General features: G+C 38.1%; 1 protein-coding gene across 1 annotated transcript; it reads right to left on the bottom strand.

Moving 5' to 3' along the window:
• Positions 1–4,301: 4,301 nt before the first annotated feature.
• LOC123773373 (uncharacterized) lies at positions 4,302–15,707 on the bottom strand. The gene is made up of 6 exons (XM_045767080.2): positions 15,386–15,707; positions 11,447–13,576; positions 9,860–10,075; positions 9,206–9,352; positions 8,387–8,579; positions 4,302–6,891 (listed from the first exon to the last, which is right to left on the bottom strand). Exons 1-6 carry the CDS (start codon positions 15,437–15,439, stop codon positions 5,489–5,491), a joined length of 4,143 nt encoding a protein of 1,380 aa, XP_045623036.2. The 5' UTR covers positions 15,440–15,707; the 3' UTR covers positions 4,302–5,488.
• Between the last annotated feature and the right edge of the window lie 2,327 nt (positions 15,708–18,034).

Raw genomic sequence — 18,034 nt, forward strand, 5'->3', positions numbered from 1 at the left:
CGCAAATATCACACCAGAAATAAATATCTCTTTTATATCTCCAGTCAGGCTAAATCTGTGCAAACACTCCATGCAAATAAAAGGGACCAGTCTTTGGAACTCACTCACTGATGAATTAAATAACTGTCCAACCTATGCCCTGTTCCAAAAAAAAAAAAGTACCTAATTTCATCCTCATAGTTTCCTTCCTTGTACTTCAAACTCACATTGTATCTAGTACTAACCACTTCCTCAAAATTAGTACTTAAGACTAATTAAGTACTTAATCTTTACCAGTGTAATCACCTCTGTCAATTTATATTGTTGATATTAAACTTTGCTACAATGTACTTTTCATCTTACCTGATATAATTCTTTGTATCGGGGGACAGGAATCCAGAGTACATTTATTCACGTATGGCTTTTATCGAGGTCCGCCCCCCCATGGCCAAATTACTGACCTCGCCCAGGATGCAACCCCAAAGCAAGCTGAGGTTGTTGATGGTGTGGCCGTGTCTGCCGGTGTGATGGGGCTTCCCTTAGCCCCTGTCCAGCGGGAATCGACGACTGGCCTGGAATTCACTGGATAAGTGACTTAACATGCGGTGGAGGTGGTGCTGCTTGACCTACTGAGCATGGATGTGGCGATGGTTGGTAGTGTGCAGATTCTCTCCGGTCACCGGGCGGTGGTGAAGTTCGGCTCCAAGACTGTCTTCCTGGATTTTGTTGGGCACTATAATGGGCGATCCTTCCAGCTGCCTGAGGATGGTGGTTCTGTGATTATTTTGGACAGGAGCGGCACGACCTAGTTCACGGGGCTTCGTTTGAGTTCCCTGAGATCCTCTTGCAGCGTTACTTTGCCCGGTATGGGAGCGTGTTAAATGTTCCGATGAACCTCATCTCCTCTGGTAGGTAGAAGGGCGTCCCGAGTGGGACGCGGACTGCTATATCGTCTTCGGTCCAGCTCATGGGTTTCTCCATGAGGATTTTTCTACGGACCAACCTCGTACGTGCTTCCGGTGTGGCTTGTCGGGACATCAGGCTGCGAGTTGTTCTGCTGGCAGTGTGGGCCAGGTGAACCTCTTCCGGGAGGAGGATTTCCCGCCGTTGGAGGGCCTGTGGGACTCCGTTTGTGATGACGAGGTTGTTTTGTCCCGTCCTGTGGATGGTCCGGAGGTGTCCGTGGTGTCTACAGGCCCTCCGAGTTCCGTTGTGGGTGTCGAGGACGTAGTGGACGTGGAGCTAGTGGTCCCGCCCCCGCCGCACCTTCCCATGTCTCCCTCTCCTCCGGCTGCTGTGGCGGTAGACGTGGGGGCTGGTGTGGTGCCAGATGCTGCCGGATTGGATGCAGTGCCGGTTCCTGTGGTTCCCGCTGTGCGCCTGTAGTAGTGCTTAACGCTTGGCCCTGTACCTCCGAGGGGCGCCGCGGCTGCAGTGTTACATGGCCGTGTGGTGCGTGATTGTCCGCTGCCTCCCCAAGGTGCTCCTGAGTAGCTTGTGGTGGTCGTGGAGAATTTCGATGACTTGCGGCCGGTTTCAAAACGTACGAGGTGGGCTCTCAGTTCGTCCCCTCCTCCTGATCGTGTGTCTTGGGCAAATGTAGGAGACTTTGAGTGTTCCTTGTCTTCGGATACGGATGAGGGTGAGGTTGATGCTGGTATTTATGGTTTTCGGTGGTATTTATGCTTGGGATTCTGCTACCCAAAATCATCTACGTCTTCTAGTTACTCAACACAAATCTGCTATTAGAACAATAACAAACTCCGGCCTTAGACAACACTCGGCACCCTTACTTAAATCTTTGAATGTTAGATATTAAGTCACTGCACATCCTCTCAACTGTTCTCTGTATATTTAAAACTCTGAACTGTAATGCCAATCCTGACCTTAAACGGTTCCTAAAAGGTTTTAACATAACCCATGGGCACCACACCAGAAACAAATACTGTACCATTTGATATTCCAAGAGTGCGACTTAGCCAAACTAGAAATGCTCTGCAAATCAGGGACCCAGAATGTGTAATGACCTTCCCAATCGTGTCAAAGGCTGTAACTCTCTCAACCAGTTAAAGTGAAGAACTAAGTACTACCTAATATACAATATGTAAACTACTTTACCCCCTAAATATCAACCCATGTCTTGCTGTTTTCAGACAATAATGTTTGTTGACCACCTTGTATAACTGCTGTTCTCCATGTATTTCCCCCCCCCCCTCCCTTTTTTCAACTCAATGTATGCTTTGATCTCAATTAGTATAGTTCTAGTCTAAGTGTTTTTCCCACACTTTGCCCGAAACGCTGTGCGTAATAGTGGTTTTAGGCATTGTATGTACTAGCTCTATCTATAAATCCGACATTATGTTTGTATCTTACCTTGTATGTATGTACTTTACCTGAATAAACATTTGACTTGATTTGATGGGGTGCCTGCGGCTCCTGCAGCCCGTATTGCTGCTGTGGCGGGTCCAGTAGAGGGTACGGTGGTGGCTGTCCATGGGACGGGGGTCAGTGGTGTGGGGGCCGTGATACCTGTTTCTGTGCCTTCCCCGATGGCCTCTTGTGTCCCTGGTTGCTGGTTCCCCGGGTTGGGAGGTCGTGGCCCCGCCCGTGCTGACTATTCCGTCACGCGTACGTCACATCGAGGAGGAATGGAGGATTTGGAATACTTACTGTGTACGGAATAACAACTGTATATAATAAGTATATAACATACTTTCATATGTTATGTATGTTGTTTTGCGCTGGTGCTTCGGTGCCTTCCTTTATGCATCGTCGGAGTCGGCTGTAATGTTTGTGTATTATTTGTTTTTTTTTATGTATATTTTATGTTTTGTCATTTTTATGGTGCTTTGTTTCGTGTTATTATTATAATGTGCACTTTTCCTGTTGGACTGTGTGTTGTTTGTACCTGTGTTCCCTGGACTGCTATTTGTTTTGTTCATGTGTTACAATACTCATGGATATACTGTCTGTCCATTAGTATTTTTTCCAGGTATTCTACACATTTGATTATAAATATGACCTGACACTACACAGGTCTTCTGTTTACATTTTTATATACTCTTAACATTTTTCCTTCCATGTCTGTGAGGATCCCAGTTTATCAAGACATTTGGAAGCTAATGTGTAGTGTAGCACTAATTTCGGATGCATGTTACTTTAGAACCCAAGGTGAGACTCAATCAGGTCTATCTGCTTCATTTTTATCTAGTGGCTCGAGATGTAATTATTGAAAAGTCAAGCTGGGAGGACTATGTGGCACGGTTCCTTGAAAGTTTTTCTATTTTACCTCCCCTTATAATTTATAGAATAGGCCAGGGTCTGTTTTACACTTGGCCATTATTCCTTTTTCAGAGTTTCTCTCTCCTCTCATTGCCATGCAGCTGGTGCCTCATCTCAGACATTCCTAATAATCGTATTTTCTCCCCTATTTTATCTTCAAGTACGTCTATTTAAAATGCAATTTTTATTCCTTTGTGACACTAGCTCTCCAACCATGTCAGTTGCTTAATTTAGAAACTATTTGTGGTCGATCTCGAACCCATTGTTGATGTGACGACTTATACTGAATTTTGTAACTAGCTCATCATGATTGTAACTTGCTTAGCTAAATGAATTGTGGGGTTCAGTCCCTGAGCCCATTATGTGCCTCTGTAACCCTTTCCACTACCGCCCACAAGATGGGTATGGGGTGCATAATAAATGAACTAAACTAACTAAAACTTGTCTATGCATAATATTATGTGCCAACACATTTATCATTCTGGGCCAAAATATAATTGTAATAAGGAAAGAATTTCTAAACTCTGAGTGGACCGTAATCTTTGGTAAAACAAAACGGGTTCAGTACCTATTAGTTCACAAGTATTATATATCAGACACAATTTTGATATAGTGTACAGTACAGTACTATATACTATGTATATGTACTGTATTTACATCATTGGACACACGTGCAGACTGTACTCTTACATAAAATTACTCTACAATTACAAGATTTCATTTGTTTTAAGAATGCAACTATCTACTGAAGAGTATTGTACTTCCATACCTTGGTATGTGGACCGTGCACATCTCAGATGTAGCAATTATCACATTAAAATGTCAACATTAACCTTAAATTTTTTTGTCAAGGTTATTGAAATATTTGTATTATGGAATCACATATTAAGAAAAGTAATGTACAGCTCTTACGTATTTTTTGCAAATATTGGATATGCAAATCAAATACTAATAATTATTAAAGATAAACAAATTTCAACCCAAGTGAACTGTTAACACTTAGTATTGTTCAGCATATGAGGTTCATTGATGCAAGCATGGCAGTGTTTACTGATCTATTGTAGTTACAGTGTGTTACTTTTTGAACCATTTTATTTAAACTAATGATTTTTAACATTTTAAGCTGTAAGTATTAAGAACATACTGTACAATATACCAGTCTGTCAAGTGATGATTCTTTGGATCACCGCACCTGTGGCCTGGTAATTATTACAATAAATAAAATTGTATCACAGTCTTTTTATATTTTACAACATATAAATCTTTGGAGAACCCACATACAAGAACTAGATATGTATTGATTACATGAGGGCAATCCATCATATTATCCCAGAATATAGAGTTGAGGTGGTGGGGAGAGGATGGGGATATGGAATGAGAGAGATCATATAATAGCGGGATTCTTGTAGGAGAAGGGCAACTTGTGGGGGACAGGATTATCATGTCTCTCAAACAGTATCTGTCTATAAAGACTAAATTTTTATACTGGTTAAAGACTAAAAATAAATACTGTGTGCATACTTATATAATGCTAATTGAAACTTCTGAAGCAATTCTGCAATACTGTACTTACCAGGGGTCGATATAAATTTCTTTAATGCATGATATAAAGGAATGCTGTATGCAAAAATTGCAACTTTCTACTTTATTGCAAAACTTCCTATGGAATCACTATCAATAAACTACACTATTTGGATTATCACTCGAGATCTCATCCTCAATTACTGATGGTAGGCTAAAATTGTGTTCACATTTTTCACTAAGGAGTTACATAGTCCAGTAACAATATAGACCTTCCTTGCACCACTATACATTGTCTTAAAAGTTTCAGTCCAATTCACGAAATGAAGTCATGTAAAAACCATATGGTATCATTACTAGGGATACCCCAAGTCTCACACAAACCATATACATTACCACAATGTAAAAACATTAATATACTGTACATGTTTGTATATGAAAAATATATTTTTAAGTATATTATATTATAAATACTGGCCTATGGACTTAGGAATCCTAACATCCTTCAAGCTTGGTTAGGTTTCATAGTGTACAATCTCATACACAAAAACACAATCACTTGTATTTAACAACAGCTTGTTATTATCCATTACATTTACCATACAGCTTACAAAGCATATGCATCATCCAGTATGTAATATATTTGAAATTGTAATTGTATCAGTAAACCGTTTTCAAATTTATATACTGTACTCTATCTTTAGCATTATCTACCATCAGCTACAGGAAGGACAAAATCAGAGCATATTAAATTTTGCTGAAGTAAATCTTGATTTATTTGAGCATTTGAATGTGTGTGTGTTATGTAATGTGCTGAAGGGAGTGTAGCGAGGAGTGTTTGTGATGAAGGTGGACTACTGTAATCAAAAGTGTCCAGGCTCGGGGTTACTGTTAGGTCTGTTTGACTTTCTAGGGTGTGCATAGTCATTTCTTGTTTAACCTCTCTCTTTACTCTTCCAATATGGCTAGAATCAGTAAAGGCTCCAGTCTCCAGTGTTCTGAGTGTTCCAATTGCCTCTGAGTTACCAAGGTGAGCATGGTCCTCCCGGGAAGCAGGAACCATGACCATAGAGTGTGAATTTTTGGAAAGACTAAATGGTTCCACAACTACTTGGCTATTTTGAGTCACTTGATCATAGGAAGCTGCAGCTGACAATGGGAGTGTGTGGAGTTCACTAGTAGAAACAAGAGATACTGCCTGAAAACTGCTTTCTTGAGGAAATTGAAATGTAGATGGTATGAGTTGAATGATTTGTGAATCCCCAACTGTGATGAGGTGGCCCGGTTCTGAATTAGAGCTCTCACCCATTAGGATAATACTTTCCTGCGCTGGGAGAAGGATGTCGGAGCTACTTTTTACTGATGTTTCCGTTTGCATTACTGGGGATAATGAGGAATTAGATACTGATACAAATTCAAATTCTTCACCATCCGAAAATTCTGTGGACTGTATTGGATCCTGCCCATCAAATGATTGTTCTGAGTTTATTTGTATTTCTTCAGTCTGTTTGAACTTTTTCACTGCTCTAGATTTCAAGATTTCATTGTGAGCTGAAGACATATGTCGTTTTAGATGAGAAAGCCTCTTGTAGCTTGTTCCACAATGACACTGATATGGCCTGTCATCAGAATGTGTACGGCTATGACGTGCTAAAGAAGATTTATTCTTAAAACTTTTGTTACACTGGGAACACTTGTAGTTGCGTTCATCTGAGTGCACAAAGTTGTGATGATCCTTAAGAGTGGCAAGAGCTTGAAAAGAACTACCACAAACTTCACACATAAAACTACGATTCTCTAAATGGAGTTCCATGTGTCTCTTTAATGTGTGATTGCGTTTTGTCTTGTAATCACAATGAGGGCAGCTCCGGGTAATACCAACTTTATGTGCCAGACGACTATGTTTTGAAAGCATATGTCTTGTTGGTAACTTAATTCCACAATACTCACAAATGAAAGCAAAATTTTGTTTGAGATCATATGCATGGTCCTTTTGCAAATTATTTGTAAGAAGCATATGTTCATGTATAATACTGTTCATGTGCTTTCGGAGGCCCCGCTTATGGCTGAACCGTTTGTTACACAGACGACACTCCAAAGGCTTCACACCTGCAATAAAGAGAGCATACATAAAGTAACTATTAAACAGAAGTTAAGGCTTCTTAAACAAAAACAAAAATACATATACATAGCTCGTGTTCCAATAACAGAAATAGCAAAATTAAAGAAAAACAACTTTACAATACCACTTAGTCAACTGTCATTCTCCTAATTATCAATGCAACTTCACTTGCTAGATGGAGGTAGTGTGGGATAGATGGATAGTACACATGAGGTACAGTAGTATGTACAGTGTACTTCTGTTCAAATGGAACTCATTCCTTCAGATGCTGGTTGGATTTGTGGCTTTTTTCTTCCATTCAAAATATGAACACCACCAGATACACCAGACATTTTAGTTAAATTTTCCTGTCTGGCAGGAATTTTGGGGGGTTTAGAACTTGTCAAGATTAAAGTCTAACATATACAATACTCAAAAACACTAAAAATACTAATTATATTTCACTTATATCAATAAATATTAAAAAATAGAAAACAATTGTTTGAAATTAGTCTGTACAGTAGTGTTCCTCTAGACCAACATTTCTCAACCTTTTCATTCTGTATAATAATAATAATAATAATAATAATAATAATAATAATAATAATAATAATAATAATAATAATAGTAATGTCTTCTCACAGACATAATAACATAGGATAAAAAACTACACTTGTGTAGTTGTGAAATTTATGTGAGGAATTTACACCAAGTCTTATGCACTCTCATGAGTGCTTTATCAAGGTCCATGTTGACGTGTGTCCAATCACGCACTCAGGAGAGTGCAAAAGGCTTGGTGTAAATTCCTTACATAAATTTCACAAATACACAAGTGTGGGTTTTTATCCAATAATAATAATAATAATAATAATAATAAAAGGGGTGGTAGGAGAAGCAAATACTCATATGTATAAAGTAAAAAAAACAGGTCAGTGTTCAACCTTTCATCATCCAAGTTGTTGGGCACCATTCCTTCCCTCCATCCTATCTCAAATCCTTATTCTCATCCCTTCCAAGTGCTATATAGTTTCAATGGCTTGGCACTTTCTCCTGATTATTACATTACCTCACTCTGTTCCCATCTCTGAGGCTACAAGTCCTCATATATATGTACATACATACATACTACAGTATTTATATATTTATTTTTAGAAATGCATACTGAATTTCACAGTATTTGTGTTTAACCCTCCTGCTGTCTCAAATTTTTCCCAAGTACAGTATTACATTAAAGTCACATTTGCCTTATTTCTTAATAATACTTTAATGAGCACAGAGCTTCAAAAACCACAACCAAGAAGTTTAGGTATTATACTGTATGGTGAAATTCAAACAGGTTTGACTGTAATGCCTGATTTTACACACATGTAAAAATATGTGAAACAAATTTTTGGTTCCCTGGACAGTACAGTACAGTATATACAAACCCCATACATTTTACAATTCTATAGTATGCTACACACAACAATTAAATAAACAGACAAGAACAAATTCAATATTTACCTCCATGCAACTGTAAATGATGTTGTAGTATTGAAGGTCTATTAAAGACTCTGTCACATTTATCACATTTATATTCCCGACCAACAGTAACGTTTTGAGGTAGTCTTTTGTGCTCTATGCGACAGTGGCGTACCAAAGCTCGCTTAGTGGCAAATGGATGTCCACAAATTTCACAATTGTTGTTCTTGTGATGCTGGAAGAAGAAACCAAACCCAAAAATATTACAGTAAAACTTTAAACAGATATAAATACTCAGTTTAGAAATAAATCTATAATAAAGCAAAATCCTGAAAAGGGACTTATGTTGCATAGGATGCCTAAAAGAACAGCTTACTTTTCATCCCAATATGATTCTTCATTTCTGTGAATTTCCACAATGAGTGAGAACAACACATATTAAGTGCTATGTTTTGTTCTTATTTAATAGAACCACTCCTAGGCCTTCTAAATTGGAAAAACTGCTTTATGCCACTTGTTACACATTGTTACTCTGTGAACATCACAACAAAAAGGTTTAGGTTATCTGCTAATATCTTTAGTGTTTATATTTCAGCAAGAAATTCAACCATGAATATTTAACAGGTAATTTTACATTGTAAATTTGCTCTTGGACTAGTACTGCATAACCAATACAGTACACTACTTAATTTTTATCTGCCCACTAGGACTGGGGTAGAGTATATGAGCATACTGTTAATGACATCTTTGTAGGCATGAAGTTAGGAGAACACCCACAATGTGGAGATACAGTGGCATATTTATATGGAAATCATTAATATAAAAATTTAAATAAAAAATACATGAATATCTATATCATACCTTAAGATGGTCATCATATTGCTGGCGACGCCTGAAGCTAGCTGTACATATATGACAGTGAAAGTTGGTAGCTTTGAGGTGCTCAGCCATATGCAACTTGAAGCTCTCATTACCTTTACAAAACATGCCACAATTTTGGCATACGTGCTGCAACAAAACACAGATATCAGCTGAAGAACAAGTACTATATAATGAATACTTAAGAACAAGAAGTCTGTTAAATTGAAATTAATACGTATAATGCAATATGAGACTTTAAGTTACAATTTATCACATCTCAGATTAAAAGACTAAACCATTGAGTTGGGTAAAATACCATATTCTACGCAGCAATTCTGTACCTCCCATAAAGTTTTCATCCACGTCAGCAGTGAGCGTGCGAGTAAGCGTGTGTGTATGATATAGAAAGGTTGATAGAGAAATAGAGATAGGGAGATAGTGGTACAAAGAGAGAGCAGGGAGGTCTTGTACCTGCCATGACTAGCAAAGGAGAGTACCAGTTACTGTAAGGGGAAGACCAACCATGGCTGATAGAAATGGTTCAGTTGTTAGATACTAAAAGCATGTTATTCAGATATTAATTATTTTATAACAAATAAGAAATCTGGTCATGCAAACTGCTCCAAAACACTTTCAAAATTCACCAATACTCACCTCAGTGCCTGTGGCATGGACCTTAAGATGATAGTAAAGAGATGATCGTTTGAGGAAAGTTTTGCTGCACATATGGCATGGATACGTTTTAGAGATTAAATCAAAATTGTGCTCAGATTTCATATGAGCCTTCAGTTTCTTGTGGCTACAAAAGCTTTGGGGGCATTTACTGCACACATTCCTCTTGTGGCCTTCCATGTGCTTTGAATATGTTACCTGAAAAAGTGTATATAGAATTAGAAACTATTAGTCATGCAAGTTACTATAGTTATGACTACTATAGCACATTAAGCAGGATTGAACATTTGGTTCAATATCTTTCACATAATTTTATGAAGTTTTCCATAGCTTCTTTGGTCAATGCAAGTAGAACTAGATTATCATAACAGAAAACATTGTCCTTAGTAATGCCTATGCAAAAGGCAGCTCTACTGGCTCTTAACTCTCTCTTGCAATGGATCAAGTTAGATACTATGCAATAGGATAAAAACAGCACCTTGATGAAAACCATTTTCACTTTTGGTTTCCACCAAAACCAGCTCCATTTTTTTATTAAAAAATTTAATTGGTTATTACTCCATTTCTCAGCTAATTTGATTTCTATATCTAACCAGAAACAGGCATTTCATTACATTCAGTATTGGTTTTCTGGAGGGACCAAATGGGGGCTCCTTATAGCTAACCACGGAGTATAAGAGAAAAATGCAACACTCCAGGAAAGGAAGGAATTGAAGACAAAAATCTCGAAAAGGAGAACCTAAAAGCCAACACAAGCCTGATAGGGACCAGGAACAAAGAAGGGTAATAGGCCAACAGGACCCCTGTTAGACCTCAAAAATCCCCAAGCATAAAGAACAACCCACGACATGTCAGAAAACATAGTAGACAATAGGCACAAAATTGTGATAACGGGTTCAGGAGTAGACCACAGGCTGGGTAGACCTAATGACAATATGAATAATCCAAGAGAAATAAGCCTTGGAATGGGACGAAGGAAACTGGATCAACAAACATGTCTATTGAAGTACAGTACTTTAGCACATAGGTGGCACATAGGTAGCAAAGAATAGCTACAACCGGATACAACAGAAAATGCACCCGAAGATGGATAAATCAAACATCAACAGGCAACGGACCACAACGGAAGCCAACTGTCTCATTCTTCGCCAAAAATGCAGGCAGCTGCAAATGAAGAGACTGTCCACCAGGGTCAAGAGAATATAGACCCCCCTAACTTCCAGAGAGCAGGAAGCTTCCCCATCTGAAAACTGGAAAGGAGGGTCCAACCAGAACAAAACATGAGAAGCGGATCACGGACAAAAGAAGCAACCGAGAACCGCGAGAAGAAAAGAAAGATCAACACTATCCAGAGACCAAAATGGCTCAGGTGGAAAAAAAAGAAGAAAAGGAAGACAAAGGAACTTCACACTGTCACCACAACAAAGAATGTAGCTGATTTGGATTGAATTCGTGCAGCTATCCAAGTAGCTAGCTCAAGGAGCCACCATGCAGCCCTCTCAAAAAACATCTAAATATTGGAACTATATTAAATATTTTTAATTTAATAAAAATACTAAAACATTTTACCTTGTGAACAAATTTTGCTTCACAAAATGTACAGGCGAGATGCCCTTCACACCGCCGCAGATGCACAGAGAGAAGAGACACATCAGGCAATTCTCTTTTACAACTTCTGCAGCATACAGGTAATAGATTTGCTGACAATGAAACCTCCTTGTCCTTTCTCTCCTGATTTGTTTCTTCAAGCACAGCTGTTTTTGAACTTTTCATCAGTTGGTTTAATGTCATTTGCTTACTTGTACATATATCTACACTTTTGCCAACATGTTCTGTCTCCAGTGAATCTACACGAACTGTTAAGCTCTGGCCTACATTTGAAGATGACATTGCTGTCACCTGATGTTGTTCTGCCACTGCAGAATGTACTGCACTCTCCTGAGCACCCAGAGGAACCTGGCCAAAGCTATCACACTTCACTTTTTCTGCCTTTAGATCAACTTCCAGCACATCATTGTCTGAAGAATGTGTGCAGTTACCTTCCAGTGATGAATGCTCATTTTTTTCTGTTATCACACTTGCATTATTGATCTTTCTTGCTTTCTTCTGTCTCTGAATTTCACTTGGGACTCCACCATGATCCTTTTTCTTGCGAATAAATTTGTCTAAACTTTCCATTTTCTGTGAAGTTTTGACTGTTACATTGCTAGATTCATTTAAGGTACCTTTACACAGTAAAGTTCTTAATTTAGACGAATACGTATGAGTAACATGAGACTCTTCTAATTTTTCCGTGTTCCTGATCTTTCTTGAGTTGTAAACACTTGAAGCATTACTCAAATCAACAGGATTTTTCTCAAAATGTGAATCAGTTAATGGGTCTTCACTTTCCTCACTACACTGAAGAAAGCTATCATTATCATATGGCATTCCTAGAGATTTATCAAGGTTATCTTGATTAGTCCTTTCAGAAACATTTTCTATTATGTATATATATGCACCGTCTTCGGTGTACAAATTGTTTTTATCATGTATGTGACTAAAATTTGATACATTGAAAGAACTAGAACTAGTATTATCAAATGATACATTTCTATTACTTAGATTTATTTTACTTCCAATTCTTTCTTGTTTTATATCTAACATTCTGAAGCGAGTTTCGTCAGATTCAACTTCACTACTCTCATGAAAATCTTGCGAGCTATTTGATCCTTGCAGTGCATTTAATCTTCTGTTTTGATTTTCTGACTTGAGAATTGCAATAAATTCTGTAACTCCTTGACTAACATCAGCCAATTGATTTGAGTTAACCGAAGTCAGCTCTTGTGTTTCATTATGCAAGAGCAAGGGAAGAGGTTGATGCTGGGACTCGTGTATCTTGTCTACAGAAGCCTCTTGAGGTGCCTTGTCATATTGTTCAGGTTTTGTTGAGTGTTGCAAGCAATTACTGGTTTTGCCCACACTTAGTATATTTTGCTGTTTATCATATAATGTCCTTTCATTTTTTATTTGTGGCTGGAATTCATTTACAGCCTTGAAAAAAGAGGAACTCTGTTTAGGTTCAGGGGCTATTCTAAAATCCAGAATGCTCTGTGGTAGACAGCAGGCTTCCTTCATATTTACTGTAGCCTCTTTAGAGCTTTTGGCTGTCTGTAAATTTACAGTGTGCTCTTGAGATTCATCAAATACCCTCATGTCTGTAATTTGCTGCAGAGTATTGCTAACTTCCTGAGAATCAACTGTTTTATGTAAAGGAAGATTATTTTCGATTGTTTCTAGTGTTTTCTGCACTTTTTCCATTGAATTTGCGTTGGGTATATGATGGAAGACATTTGAAGATAGCTTTTCTTGGATAGGTTGCAGTGTGTGTACATTTTGTAAGGATCCTTGATCCAAACTCTGCGGCTTTGACACAATGAATGTTTTCTTGAGCGTTTCCTGTTGTAAAGCTTGAAAAATGCCATCACCTGAAGAATGTGTCTGCAAATCACAATGAACTTCAGCATTCCTTGTCTCCTGGTGCAAGCAGTGGTTATTTTCCTCTTGAATGCATTGTTCTTGTGAAACTGATGAGGGCTTCTTATGTTTGGAGTGTTGTGCTTCATTAAGTTGATGATTAACTGTCAACTGCAGGAGTTTTAAGGCTGCTTGCTGTTCTCCACATGGAAGCTTTTGTAATGTAGCCAACAATCCACTAAGCTGAAACAGAAAATGTTAATAAATATAAAAGTGGCAATGAATAAACAACTGTAAAGTAAACTTGTGGTTTATAACCAAATACAGAATACATACTGAAATATATTTGAAATGGCTGTATGAAATTACAGTACATATACAGTTTTATATTTGAAATGTTCAAATATTGAAAATGACTACTATTTACCTGAGTGCCACTAACACTAGTGGCCTTGACGACATCCAATATAATCAATATATACTATATTCAATAATATCCATCAAGAATTTTTTATGCTGTATAATTAATTAGTCGACATTACCATCTTTGGAACTGATATTATATATGAAGTTTTAAGTCCAGGAAATGCCAATATTTTTCCTAATTAATCAACACAACAATGTAAGGTAAGATAATTATCAGGAGAAAATATTATATACTTGGCAATCCACAACAATTTAATTTTAATTCTTTACACCCAATGCCTCTGTCCACCCAGCTGTAAATATGTTGTAGGCATGTGGGAGTTAACCAACTCTTGTTCTTCTCCGTCCTAGGTTAGGTCTACTGACTCGTTATGTAGACTCCAGAGGACCTTAATAAGCCTAATAGGGTTCTTGTCCCTGACAATGGGAAATCAAATCAAAACAATACCTAGAAAAAATGATACTGTACACTACTCTATCTTTTACCTCAATATAATTTTTTAAACATATCCAAATAAATTAAATCCTACAAATAAATATTGATGCACTCTACCTCGTGCAGTAATATCAGATCTCAATGTCAGCATTGAATAGGCGATTAAAACATAGAATGTTTTATTATTATAATAATTCATTGCATTGGGGGACAGGCAGCAAGTGTGTATATATACAGGTTAGGCTTATATTGAGGTCTTCCCCCCCCCTCCCGGATCAAACTATTGACCCTCCCGGATCAAACTATTGACCCTCCCGGATCAAACTATTGACCCTCCCCAGGATGCAACTTCACAAGCAAACTCCTGGGTACCGATTTATTACTATGTGAACAGATGCATTAGGCGATAGGAAACATCCCCAACAATTTCTATCCTGCCCAGGATTCGAACCCGCAATTCTCGATCGTGTCGAGAACGAATACTGCGCTACCTGGGGCACGATTGTATTAGTGAATATGTTATAGTGTTGAACGTTCTTTATAAGCAATATAACAACCTGGCCAAAAAACAATTCCATTGTGGATAATCCTTTGGCATAACTTGGTTCACCAGCACAGTCTGGGTACCACGGCTGGGCCCCGTGGGAACACACTCGACACACGCTCCATAAGCTAGGTTAGGTAAGGAGTCATATAGATGTCAAATGATTTTCAAATAAATGTTATTATAATAACAAGTTGTATATCACTGAATTATACACATAAAGAGTTTTGACCAGAAGTCATTTGAGCCTCCATTCTGATTTTAAAAATCTAAATATTGTATAATTTTGTAGAGGTAAACTACATGATGCTTTACAAATGATGTTAAGGTGAGAAGATAAACGAAAGGTGTTCTTAACACACCTGGCAAAGCTCCTAACACCCTCTATTGTGAGGCTAAACCTCCATATAACTGTCATATATATAACAAGAGAATTAGGTCTACACTCGCTCAAACACCTGTCAAACACCTGAGATAAAGTGAAGTACGAGTTTGATGAATACAGCTGGAAAAGATCATCAGGGCAAAAAGGGGGGGGGGTACATTTGACAATCCACTGGCTTCCTGTCCTCGTCGAGGTCACTGGCCCTCAGGTAAATTCAGGTAAATATGTTGTGATGTCCAGGTCTGGGGGGACTTGACTCACCTGGTGCTTAAAATCACTAATTTCCGTCTTGGGTCCCTGGGTGAGGCTGTCCATGACTGGTGTATTAAGGTGTGAGTGTGATGAGTGAGGGATGATGATGATGGTGATGAGTGTGAGGAAGGAGGGAGAGTATGAGGGAGTGTGAGGGAGAGTGTAGGTGTGTGCGGGTCGTGGCCGCCATCCACACACTTCTCATACATGACCCTCCTCACACCTCACACAACTCATCATCTACCTCACTTATATATGTATACATATCAAGCTAACCATATAATGTCACGGCACAAAACACTAAATAATGCACATATATTTTTGTTTCTAAATATTGTAATATTAATTTATGTACGAAACGACTATTATGCGAACGATTGGTACGGGAAACAGTACAATAATAAAATATATCAATGTTATTGATAACAAATAAGAGAGCATCATACTACACTATACTGTAACATACTGCAACCTAAATATTGCATACTTACTTTGTATCTGTATTTTTTAGGCCCCTAATAACAATTTCAAATGATAGAAGTGTTTCCCCTAATTGAACATTTTCTCTAATATTATTCAGAGAAAATTCAATATTTCATGGCAAACTAGATAAAGCAGCAATGCTCTCTCTCTCTGTCTCTCTCTCTCTAGTGGCCTCGACGGGGACATGAAGTCGGCGGGTTGTATAATGTCGCTCCATTGTCATTAAAGATTTTTCCCAACAATATTTAGAGCTAAAGTAATGTCTTGGCATTTATGACCTAGGCGGGTACGAGGTTGCTTGGGTTTATGGCACTATGGGTGAGAAATTATGCTTTGTCATACATTGCGGCTTGTTGAGCTTGAAACTGTTGCCCCTTGTTTGTGTTACATTTAACATTTTAAAGAAGTGGTCTGGATTAATATCCTCCAACTTGTTCAGTATTTTAAGTCTCAATGAGACCAGCCCTGTCATGTCTGGTTTGCTGTGATGTTAGTCTTGTGATCCTCAACTATTCCTGTATGAGAGTTGACTTAGTTCTGAGATGATAGTTATCGCTCTTTGTTGAACTTTCTCCAAAGCATACAAGCCATTTTGAAGACATTTCCATGCCACAGGGCTAACAACACGACAAATCGAATTTGACAGGGCTGATCTCATCTAAACTTTGAAAATACTGAAAAATTTTGAGGATATTGATCCAGACCACTCTTTTAAAAGATCAGATGTGTAGCAACCATCTTAAGAGTAATATAGTTGCTCTAAGTTCTCGGAAGTTCTACTGCAGGCAATTAAATTTTCCCACTTATCCCACATAACTTATCCCTAAGAATTTCACAGTCCAAGAAGTTCTACAATAAACACTTGAAGGTTCTCCAATAATACTATGTGTACTAATAACAATTAGTATTTGTTTCCCAAAGTTTCCACGAATCACTTCCCTACTTTTTACAGCCAAAAGTAACAAGTGAGTTTCCTATCAAGTTTTTCCAATCATCAAGGGAGTTTTCTCATCAAAATGATGATCAATTTGCCAGACGCAATCTGTGTTCATCACACTAGGTCAAGTGAAGTGTGGATATAAGACAATTAATAATGTAGCATCAGCAGTCTAACTCCAATGGTGGTTCACTGGATCTTCTTCAATACCACCAACATTGATCAGCGTACAACATAATATTTAACTAGTTGCCACGCTGTCACACCATTGCTTGTCATCTTCATCTTCAAATCCCTGTATATTACAGTCATCCAAATATATATATAATTTGTTACTATCCGTGTTTATTGTCACCAAAACTAACATAACAATAAAAACATTACAGATGTACCACACACGGAGCAATGGCTTCAAGCTTACCAAACCCACAATGTAGAACAGAAAATAGGAGATGCATTTCACCCATAAGGTTATAAACCCATGGAACCACATACCCACAAAAGATGTAAATACCAAAGTACTGCTGGAATTCAGCAGTGCTTTGGTATTCCAGCACTGCTGGAATCTTTGAGGTCATTAGTAAGATGGTGGCCCTCAGGTAAATTCAGATAAATACAATGGTCCAATGAGGGGGCACACCAGATATTTATACAGTTGAGTACAGTAACTACCTTCGTTTCCTTGAAGTCAAAAGCTGGTTTTACTATTCCTACTTTTTTTTTTACTGCAGCTCCCACCTGTAATACAACTTTAAATGACTGGTGGATCCTTACTCCTTGACCATTTTTTTCATCAATCTGCTGCAAGATAGTGATGCTGATTTGATTGTCATGATGTGCATTGTTGGGCCCTGCATCCATGTTCTGTATTTGTCAATATTAGAATGCATTTGCCAGTCTTCCTATCTTTTGTGGAGTTCATGTAGATCTCTTTGAATGGCCTCAATATCATTTTAGCTTCCTACTTTACCATAGTTCTCAGTGTCATCTCCAAATTTGATGATGTGGTTTGTGATATTCTCATCTATGTCACTGATGTAAATGACAAAAAGGATTTGCCTTAAGATGGAACCTTGTGGTATTCTACTCATCACATTTTTCTCAGTCAGATTTATGTTCATTTATAACGACCCTTTGCCTTCTTTGTTTTAACGAATGTTTTATCCATTCTAGTACTTTACGATTTATTCCATGTGTTTGTAATTTCCTTGCCAGATTTTTGTGGGAAAATAAAGCTA

The sequence above is a fragment of the Procambarus clarkii genome, chromosome 89 (genome assembly GCF_040958095.1).
Source record: "Procambarus clarkii isolate CNS0578487 chromosome 89, FALCON_Pclarkii_2.0, whole genome shotgun sequence".
In the NCBI taxonomy this organism is placed as follows: domain Eukaryota; kingdom Metazoa; phylum Arthropoda; class Malacostraca; order Decapoda; family Cambaridae; genus Procambarus; species Procambarus clarkii.